This window comes from Orbicella franksi, chromosome 4 (genome assembly GCF_964199315.1).
Source record: "Orbicella franksi chromosome 4, jaOrbFran1.1, whole genome shotgun sequence".
Classification (NCBI taxonomy): domain Eukaryota; kingdom Metazoa; phylum Cnidaria; class Anthozoa; order Scleractinia; family Merulinidae; genus Orbicella; species Orbicella franksi.
In genome coordinates, this window is record NC_138148.1 from 27,448,151 (window position 1) to 27,459,483 (window position 11,333).

Genomic DNA, 11,333 nt, shown 5'->3' on the forward strand with positions numbered 1-11,333 from the left:
GACTCGAAGTGTTCGATAAATCATACGGGCCACGTTTTGGTAGATTAATGTTGCATTAGATGTTCTTCGAAGATATAGCAATCATTTATGACTTGAACATTTTCGAATACTCTCAGTTGTTCGAGAGTTTGCGACTGGAACACGAGATGCACGACGCCACTTCTGACGTGAACGTCTTCGAATACTAATGAACACGTCAAGTATGCTCTAATTTTCGAGAATCGCACGCTATGAATACGAAAGTTATGTCACATTTTTCACAGCCAAAGATGTCTCGCGTCGTCAAGAACGGATTTTATGCAGGTAATATACGCTGCCGTGTAGTTCAGTCAGACAACACGCTAGTGGTCCGAAGCGTGCGACTGGAACACGAGACTCATGCGAAGTATGAAACGTGTTCATGTTTGAATACTGAGGCATAGTGAGGTTTTAAGGTATTCTAAACTAATTAAAGGAAGCCTGAAAATAGTAGTTTACTAGGATAGAAAAACACCGAGGAGATAATAATAAACCATTAGGCAACAAGGATGGTTAAGGATGGACAAGATTGACTCGGATTACAAACGACGAATTCGTCGTTTGTAATCCGAGTCAATCTTGTCCATCCTTAACCATCCTTGTTTCTTTATGGTTTAATGTTATCTCTTTGGTGTTTTTCTATCTTAGTAAACTATTATTTTTGGGTTTCCTTTAAATTACAGGTAATTTGTGCGCGGCCAAAGTAACTCAAAATACCGTGACGAGCTCCTTTAAGTCACTGTTCTAACCGCAAGGCTAGACTTTGCATCCTTATAAAGAGGAAATGAATGCTTCCATAGCTTATGTTTTGCGTGTGAAATGCTACTAAAACAAGTTTGGTGCAAGCTTTCAATAAAGAGACTTATCAAACAATCTTTTGTTGGCCGCATATTATTTGATTTTTCCGCTTCTTAGATTGTATAAAGCTGGTTTCTATTCTTAGTTTAAACGCAAGCAATTTCCATAAAACCCTCCCTGAGCTGGGCCTGTGCAGTGTCAGCAGTAGTTTAGTTACAAGTAGGTACAGTCTATCGAGCCAACGAAATGTTCACTGAATAAATCAGAGCCCCTTTATGTACCCGCAGAATAGTCGCCAACACTTCTTGTGATTGACGCGGGCCAAAATGATTTCAAACACGGCTTAATATAAGGTTTTAATTGTTCTTGTTAAAGGCTTCTGAGCAGTTGAAGGATCCTCGGTTGTTACAGAACAACAACAACAACAAAACAAGAAATGCTGCACACGGCGAAAAAAAGTAACTTGTCACACTTCAGTAAAATCTTCGTGTCGTCGGCCGCGTGGGTTCTTTTCCTCACTCTGCCTTAATTGAACAAAAACCTGTAGAAGGGAACAAAACACAAAACTTAACTTGGAGACTGGCAAGACGAGAAAGTGCCAATGTAGATCTTTCATTCACAAGATCGATCAACAGCTAGCTACTTTCTCCTTTCTAAACAAGAATATTAAGAGGCAGGAATGTGGTGAGAATTTAGAAGATCATCAAGTCTACTACCACTATTACGTAGTTGACATCTCGGCAAAATGGAGAACAGCTGCCAAAAGATATTGTCCGTCGTTTCTCAGTCGAATGATAGCGGTTTGCCGGCCAACAGCCGATCAACCGTTATCCTGATTTTTTTCAGACTAAACTGGACGACAGTTGTCCGACAGTTGGCTATTCGTCCAGTTAACTGACTGTCGGAAATCCGTCGGTGACCTGTCGCCGTCGTGTCCGTAAGTTGTCGACTAAAATGGTCGTAAACATTTTCTGTGTCGGAAAGCAAAAATTCATTTGAAAAGGATACAGTACAAAACGCTTTCGATAATAATAAAGTGTATTATTTGAAAAGTTTGAACGTTGTTACATTGTTTTTATTTCCGGCCCAGACTGAATATTCTTTATTTTTCTGTCGATTTTAGATTGAAAATATTCGAGTGAATATTCTTACATTATAGCGTGTGACATCTTTGATGGCGTTGAAGTAATGTTGTAACCCAGACTGCAGGGAATCAAGCCTTATTTGACACATGATATGATTTTATTGTGTTTACAAATTTTCAACTCACGAAATTATATTCTTGAGAAATCAAAGCCGCAGGTGTAATGTTAAAATATTCTTGAAATTTCGCAAATTTCGGCTTCGATATTCTTATAATATATATCCTTAAAGCCCAGTAAACCTCAAAAGAGCAAAAAAAGATGCCGAGATTTATGTTGGATGGTTCACGACCGTTCATGATCGTTAGTCAAATGCTCATACACTATCCATAACTTATAAAACCTATAGTAAATGTTTCCATTAAGTAGTTGCTCAGACAAACACCCGTGCATTCCATTCGATAAAGAATGTTACTTAGAAATTTAGGAAACTTCCAGTGACGAATCTTTCTTTCTTGTTTCGGCACGTTCACTTTTAACCGAGTCTCGAACTCCTCTGTGTATCGTGGGTACATAAAATTAATTAATTAATTAGGCGATTAATTAATCAATTAATTAATCAATAATTAATTAGGTAATTACCAATGCCTTTCTTGTGTTCCGATGGTATGAATTTTCTATGGCATGGTATTAATTTTGTTATATAGCTAGAACTATTTCGTTCGTTCTTTCATTTGTTCAAGAACTTACTACATGTAGTTTTCAGGCCATACAATTTCCGCTCTTGAGAAGATATAATGATTTCATTTTTGGCAAGACATTCGTTCATCTGCTCAAGACAACTTATTAAATGTAGTTTTAAGGTCATATATTGTAATTTCTACTCTTGAGAAGTTATAATCATTTCAGTTTTGGCAAGACATTCGTTAATCCGTTCAAGACAACTTAGTAAATGTAATTTTAAGGTCAAATAATTTCTGCTTTTTAGAAGTTATAATCACTGCAGTTTTGGCAAAACATTCATGAAAGCAAGCTGTGTAAGGTTAGGCTGTAATTTCCCAAAGTCTTATATTTGAAGTCATAACCTTGGATCCATTAGTCACTAATTAGTGCAATAGGAAAAAATTTATCATAATTATAATATTATACTTTGCAGTTACTGGTAATGAGACAATGAAGCAAAAATTTCTTTCAAAACCAAACAAAAATCTGTAGGATGGTTGTTTATGAATAAAGTTTATACTCCTGGTCACTTTAAGCATCAGCCAGATGGTTGATTCCAATGCACAGTTGCAAGTTACTTGCTATAGACTGCGACAGAAGCATATCACCTAGACTAGGTGATACGCTTCTGACTTATGAGCAGTCTATCTTTTTCTCGAAAATCCGTGGAGAAGAATGCAAAAGTAAGCGTGCGAGCGTGACTGTGGGTGTGACGCGCGAGCGGCGATGCCACGAGCCGCTAGTAGCGTGGGCGTCGGAAGACGAGAGAAACCTCTGACGCCCGCGCTACTGGCGACTTGCGGCATCGCCGCTCGCACGTCACGCCCACAGCAACGTTCGCACGTTTACTTGTTTTGCGTTCTTCCCACGGATTTTCGAGGAAGAGAGAGATTGCTTGCAGTCTATACTTGCTATGAAGTGGAAATAATCAGTAGTGTATATTATAAACTTAACTACTGGCCCTGAGGAAAACAGCTGCTTTCGCTTTCCCTTGAATCTTGATGTATCTCTCGACTTCGTCTCGGGGAACATCAAGATTCAAGGGAAAACAAACGTAACTGTTTCCCAAGGGACCACTAATTAGTAATAGTAATTGGAGCAAGTGGAGTACAATTCAGGAAGAAATCGCGCAAGTAATTTTAAAATCGGACGAGCGCGATTATTCTTTGAATTGTCCAACACGAGATGCAGTTACTAATTAATCGTATCTATAACAAATTTCCTAATTAAAAATGTTGTACATGTATGAGAACTTCTTTGGAGCGTAAACGTCTGTAGCGCTTATCCTAAGTTTTGAAAACTGGACGAAACATTGCGAAGGAAGCCATAAAAGCGTACGTAATTGATGTGCGAATCACGTAGGTATCCAATTACAGGTATCCAATTACAAATTGTTCACATTAGACACCTGTAATTGGACACCCATATAATCGCGCACCGATTACGTGACAAATAGGCGTGCAGAGAACCAATCATGATTGAGAATTTTGTTATAGATAGGATTAAGTGTTTTACTTTATAGCTGGAGTTTAGTGCTAGGTAATAAGGCAAGAAGTAGTAAAAGTAACCTATGGTTAGTGGAGAGCGGGCAACAAATTATTGCTCAATAGTTGCCTGCCAGAAGGCATTTAGATTTAGCTATTTTCATGTGGCCGTAAATCAACCAATGAGAGCACATGTTAGATTCAACTAAACTCCAGCTACAATAGAAAATAATTCATACCATGCAAGTGGAAATTCATACAATATTTAGAACACACTAGGAAATCACTTCTACACTCAACAGTATTACACCTAGCCTTCCCACCATGCACTGCATGCATGGTGCATTGGTTATGTTGGTCACTGTATTTTCTATGCTGGCATGGTACATATAAAATACAATTTATTTAATAGTTATGTAATGCTTTCAAGTGGTACACGTGTACCATGGAATATCTCTCATGTCACTTGTATTTTCTCGGCATACGCACAAACCTTTTACCGAGAAAATACAACTGACTCATGGAATATTCCATGTTATTAAAAATTGGATCACTGGAGTTTTTACAGGCTGAGCCATCATGGGTTATGAGCCATTATACCATGCTCTACGAATATGGTAAGCAAACGAGTGAGATTTTTTGGGGCATCTTATTTTTTTTTAGTTAAGTCTGCTGCATTTTAGGGGCATTTTTAACTCTATTTTTCTATAATTAATTATTCCACTCATGCTTGTTGGATATCATTGAGATGATTGTACCCAACTTGGTGCAACATGCCTCGTTGGCTATCTACCATCCCATATCCAATGTGCACTTGTGGAATAATTGTCAGTATTCCTTGAGAAAGCATTGCATTACTTGCATATAGTTTACAGTATGATGTGGCAGTATGTTCTTAGCTTTGAATTGTTCGCACCTTTGCTCCATTTATAATGTGCTGCTGTTCTAGTGCCCTCTTGTGGGACTCAGGCGATTCAAATTCAACAAATCCGAATCTTTTAGATCTTCCACTGTTATAATCCTGTGGATCAAGTTATTACATACATTTCAATTAAACCAGTTATGTGTTGTTACAGAAAATATTCATCCACGTACTCCTAAAACAGAGGCTTCTTGAGCTACGTAATTTAATTTTGTTTCTTTTGCAATGTTGACTCCATTTTAAGTCGTAAGTAACAACAAGAAACAGATTAAAATAAGTTAAGCAAAGAATAATAATAATAAAAAAACAATATAAACATTTATATACAGGCAAGTAAGAACTAACAATACAATGTTCGACCTTTTGGCAACCTGACGACCTCATGCCCACGTGGTCTTTATCATACTGTTTATGCACAGAAGAATACATGTTGTCATGGCCAATCACATGTGCATGCAGATGTCCAGAAGTATGACCAACAAATTTATGTTAACATTACGATAAAGACCATGCGGGTGCAGTCCCTGAGGACCTCCTTAGTTGCTTCAAAATGTTGAAAAAATGCAGGAAAAAATTTGACTGTTAAATTAACGAAATGCTGTACATCAAACAATTAAGACAATGTTTAAATGTGCAAACAGATTCGATCTGCGCTTAAGTATCTAATATTTAACTTAACTTCATTTATGCAAATCTACAGGTCTTAACTCTTCTGAACTTGCTCTTTTATTCATTCCTTGATAATTTGCATCAAGAGGTGGCCAAAATGTCAGAACATTGTATCGTTAGTTTTTAGTTGCTGTTGTATTTCTAAAGCACTCTTTAATAGAAATATTAACTACTCACAAAAGCAACCAGTGAAAATGTAACTTTCCCAAACTGTTGAAAGTGCTCCCTCAGGGTGTCTGTATAAAATGTATGCACAGAACAAATTCATCAATAAACGTCATGAAGTGTGATTACCAAAATAATATGTATTATATAACAAGTCAAATTCTTGCATTTTGATTGGTTCTCAACTATGATCTATTAGAGGTCAGACACACAGATGACATCATTACAACAAACATTTTCCTTCTGTTTTTAAAATGGCAGAACGTTTTGAGAATTTAGATAATATTTTATGTGACTGGGCAAAGGATAAGGTAGGATGAAGTCTTGCCAAGGCTGTAAACAGGTACAGGAAGCAGGAATAAGGACGAAAAAGATGTTTCTCTTATAGAAAATGAATCGGCAAAAATATTTGAACATTCTCAGTCAGCAGTCAAGCGAGACTAAACCAAACACAAAATTAGTCTTTTATTTCAAGGAAAGAAGCCATTGCTTTGCCTTGAATTTAACAAACCCAATAAGCAAAATGTTTATGAGATTACTGCAATTAAAAAGTCCACCTTTTCTCAGTCTCAAAATAATATTGTTTGCTCAGATTGGTGTTAGGAAAGAAACATCACAATAAACACTATAACCTCGCTTTTCCAGGCGAATGTTCCAGTCCGTTTCAGGGCAGAGTAACGAGTGAAATATAGCTCACTACAGCTCACGACTGTCTGTATCACAGCTACATGTAGAAATTGTCTCAGACACTATATCAAACACACTTAATGATCACCAACCACAGAGGACACAAATTTCCACCATCACTAACACTCCTTTTATTCAACAATCTAATGGAATGGCTTCCGACACCTGTGTTGATGTTGACCACAACTGCAAGTTTTCTGAGCAGCTTTTTCAACTCTTGCAATATTCAAGGTACATGTAACATCCAGGTTTTTCGGCTCACAGGGGTGCTCTGATGACAAAAACTGACTTGACTTTTCCAGCATTATTTTTGCATAAGATTTGTGAATTTTGCAGCTCAATCCTAATTTTGCTGTAAGTTTTCATTCCATGAAAAGCAATGCTTAATTTAAGGTTGACAGTGGTGTGATTTCCTTAAACGAATCACAATTCTTTGCTACACATGGCAACCAATCAGTTTGCTTCATTTTGTATAGACCATAGATGACATCAAATTGCTATTATCATGTTTTTCAAAGTAGACAAAAGCCCAACTTTCAAGTTATGTTGAAAGATTATGAAATAAAAAAAAGTACGCTTCTTTATTATATAAAACAAATAGATTCCATGTTGCTGTGCGTCTGTGCAGTAATAAATCACAGGGGACATCAAACTGTGGTAAGAACATGATCAGTGACACACTCGTCTATTGCCTTGTGTGCCACTTTTTTGTTCTTACCATAGTTATTTAATAATTATTTCCTTCTGGTATTGACGAGATGCCTCGTTGGGATCACAGCCTGATCTAGGCTCCTTGTTCTCATTAACTTTTAAAACTCCTTGGAAATATTTCCATTTTCCATAGATTAACCCCAAATCAGCCACATGTAAACAAAGAGCTAACACTACCTGTCTATTGAATTTGCATCTCTAATAGAATCAAGACATTAGAGAATCAAAACAACTTGTCGGCATGCGGTAGACTTACATTTTTCCCTTCAATGAGAAACTATACTCTGATAACTTAGACTTTCAAACCAAAGATAACAACAATGGAGGCACTTACTTTACTTCTCTAAACAGTTTTTATTGATGAATTTTTGTGACATTTTTTTCTTAGCAAGCAATCATCCTTGTTCCTCTTGTGTGCACACAATAATTGAGCTGGCAGTAATTACTACTGCCAGCTCAACTAGAGACCAGCAGTTTCACTTTACACATGTTTCTGTTATAAACATGTAAATCATCATTGTGAGGAAGCTGTATTTTCTTAATTTTTGTAGATATTTATGAAACAATAGGTTGTGTTTTATTGGCAAATTACGTGTAGTCTGGAATCTCACAAGAAGAAAAAAAGGTAAAAAAAAAAGCGTGTGGTAAGTTTTATAGTATGGATTTAGTTTATTTTCAAAATGGAAAATAACAAGGAATGTCATCAATGTATATATATTTAAGCTTAAATAATTTGCCAAAAATGAAAATCACACTCGCCAAATGGGCGGTGATCAACAATTTTTACTTGACAACTCTTTTCATATTTGCACTGGTGAGCGGATGAGTGTTGGTTTCCAACACTCGTATTGTGCTTTATCATGTTGGTAAACGTTGTCCTATTTGATCACAAGAACACTGTTGTGCAAAGCAAAAGAGGAAAGTCCCATTTATGATTGACCTTTGACCATAAATGTTCTAGAACTTAAATTCCCTCAAAACATTGCGAGGGAACATTCTGTAAGTTTGAAAAACTCCACTTGGGTTCTTCTCAAGATAACTCGCAAAACAACAGATTTTGAATTAAAAGTTGCTGTAAGATACAGTAAGCCTTGTAAAGTCCAAGTCAAAGTTTCTTAAAACTTTCCACCTTCTACAAAGCATCCATGATGCGACTGGAAAATACCTTCAAAAATTATTTGCAATTTGGCCAAGTTTGAGAAAGAATTAAACCTTACATGGGGGGGGGGGGGGGGGTGAATAGCAGTATGCAAATCCGTAGAACCGTACCTTTATTTCACCAAATCTGTCGATTCACCAATATTGTTCAAATCCAACACAGCAATCACATCCAGAAACAGAAGTGTAAAAGTTCAAAGGTAAACTGGTAAATGTGAATTCCATTGTTAATTTCGCACAATTAGTAAAGAAGGCAACATGCTCGATGACTGTAACACAGTACAATTCCAATAACGGTCTCATATCTGAGTTTAAATGATCTTGGTTCAAAAAAAGAAACAATGTGGATGAACTCATTAACATACTGACCAAGGCTGAAGAAAGATCTATGATCCAAATTTGGTTTAGGACCCAAGATCTGAACATCAAGACAGGCACAATCCAGAATCTGCGCCAAAACTCACAGCTGATCCACAATCCACTGTGTTTTCAAAATCCATGAATCTGCTCAATTTACCACAAAAATCCACAATCCGTGCACTTTTTAACCCATTGATGCCTGTGCCTCCCGTAACCGTCCATGCAAAAAACTCCTCCATTTCCCTGTGCCGCCCGTAACCGCCTGAAAAAAAAGCACATGGGGACAATTGCCTTTCTGACCCTCCCTGAAGATTTTTTGGTTCTCCTATTGTTCTATTGTTCTTGAGGACAAATAAACCAATCAGAATGGACTTTCTGAGCATATTTTCAGAGGACTTTAGGGGCCCTAGAAAGACGGTTTTTCTTCTTAAAATCACGCGCTCGAAAAGTGCAGGTAATCATGGCACGTTGCGGGCGAAATCTAAGAAACTTCCAAGGTCTTGTTTTCATTCCTAGCACGGATAAATTACTGCTTTGGCCTTTAAAATAGAAAGGAAAAATACAAATCAATGTTCAGGTGGCCTCAGAATGGAGGATCAAGGAGTACAGAGTCCTCAAAACTTTCTGGTGAAGAAGTTTTTCTTCCCACAACCGCCAAGAAAACATGAAGATCGGAGCACTTTCAAGTAAGTTTCGATGACACATCGCAGGTTTAAAGTGGCTTTTCGGACTTGAGAAACAAAAATGTTAATGTATATTATTACTTCGAAGTTGAACTCAACTTTTGGAATGATTGGTAAAGCCACAGGCGTTAAAATGACAAAAACTCAAGCTATTGCGTTAGCATGAAGAATAATTTGAACATGAGGTCATGCAGTGAAGCACGTCTGCGAAATTTTGAACAATTTTTTGCTTTTAAATAGGTTTCTTCGTCTCAGCTTGAATGAAAATTTATTGCTATTGAACTTCCTTTCGCATTTCTTTTATTTGGTTACCTATATTTGGGAATTTTAGGTTTTAAAAGTGAACAGTAACTTGCACGCTGGATTTCTGCATATTTAATTTACAGCAACCTCCAGGTGCTTTGTTTATTTAGTTTATTCGCTTTGTTCAAATATTTTTTGGAGTCTTATTCAGCTACTACAGAGCCGCTGAGAAAAGAACTAAATGGCCACTGATTTAACACAGTGGAAATACGACTGATCTCAAAATAATTCACTTGTTTTTGTCCTCTTTTTGATTTAAGACTTTCATCTTTCTTTTGCAGAGCTGTAATATTTTGTCGCACAGCGAATAAATTACTTGATTTCTTGTTTTCGGATTGATTTTTACATGAGTTGTTCGCTTTTATTTTTCGTTGTTTTCTCAAATGTTAGTCATTATAGTACAAGAAATTCAATTCTGTTGTATTTGGTTTTGTTTTTGTCCTCCAAAGTCAATAATTAACTCATTTTCACAAAGTCAATTTTCTCAGCTTTTGTGGGACATTTTGTGGCGTGGTAAAGAAATAATATTATTTCTTGTTTTCTCATCAGTTTTACACATTAGGTTGAGTTCTTTTTGCTAATATTTTTTAATATTTTGACCCTTCATTTATTCAACTTTGAATAAACGATGTCTTGAAACCTGATCTTGTCTCTGTGGTTACTGCGCATATGGTTTATTTTTGTGCTTTCGCTTGCTCAGAAATATTCCAAAAAACGCCAGGGAATTAGGGGTGGGTCGTGCGCAATTTCATTCAGGCGTCAATGGGTTAAGGCCAAATCCGTCGATCTGAAAGCCTATTCACCCCTCTCTTACATCGAACTGAAATGGTCATAGTTCACTTGCATTCCTCGGCTTTTTGCCCACCATGAAATGCAATGAAATGTGCTTGTGGAAATCCTTATCGCATCTCATAAATAACTACTTTCCCATACAAAAGCTAGGCTATGGCCTACCACAGTAAATTAAAAGGACTACACAATGGGGGAGATTTGTATTTTTTTTTTTTTTCTGAACCTCCTAGTGTATCTATGGATATTAAAAGAAAGTTCCAAATGATGATTTTCAATCGATTTACAACGCTTATCAAAAAAGTGCAAACACCATGTGCTCCGCACGGCCAACCACTCGTCAACCATATCAAGATTACGTCATTCTAGTTTTGCTGTTTTCACAGGTGTTTGTGACACTTGCGTGACTGTTTCCAGTGAGAAAAATTTATGTCGGGACCTTAGAGAAGTGGAAGTCTCATTTCAATGACGCCTGTGAGTTTAAAACTCCGAATTACGCTCGCTGAATAATTAAGCTTAAGCTTCTAAACTGTAGGCTTTATAAAATTTCGGATCACGTTGACACTACAAAAAGTTGTGAATTTAGTTAGTTGTGAATTTAGTCAACGCAGAGACTTAGCAAAATTGTTTACTTTACGCCAAGGAGTAATAGTAAGTGACCATTACGTACCTCTGCAAACTGTCCACGGAAGTCTTGCAACGAAAAGTTGAGCACCACGATTTGACGCCATCTTGAATTTCAGAGTAAATTTGGAGAGGAGAGTGGGAACTACTTATGGGA

The 11,333-nt window shown here is 36.9% G+C and overlaps 1 protein-coding gene across 1 annotated transcript; it reads right to left on the reverse strand.

Annotated features, from left to right (window-relative positions):
- Positions 1-29: 29 nt before the first annotated feature.
- On the reverse strand, positions 30-11,304 carry LOC145485245 (SRA stem-loop-interacting RNA-binding protein, mitochondrial-like). The gene is made up of 4 exons (XM_081463951.1): positions 11,223-11,304; positions 5,874-5,932; positions 5,022-5,126; positions 30-1,357 (listed from the first exon to the last, which is right to left on the reverse strand). Exons 1-4 carry the CDS (start codon positions 11,281-11,283, stop codon positions 1,283-1,285), a joined length of 300 nt encoding a protein of 99 aa, XP_081320077.1. The 5' UTR covers positions 11,284-11,304; the 3' UTR covers positions 30-1,282.
- Between the last annotated feature and the right edge of the window lie 29 nt (positions 11,305-11,333).

Coding starts and splice junctions, on each gene's coding strand:
- LOC145485245 (XM_081463951.1), bottom strand. CDS start 11,283: ATGGCGTCAAATCGTGGTGCTCAACTTTTCGTTGCAAGACTTCCGTGG. Junction 5,933..11,222: donor TCCGTGGACAGTTTGCAGAG/GTACGTAATGGT, acceptor CATTTTATACAG/ACACCCTGAGGGAGCACTTT. Junction 1,358..5,021: donor ACATTATAAATGGAGCAAAG/GTGCGAACAATT, acceptor TCCCTTCTACAG/GTTTTTGTTCAATTAAGGCA.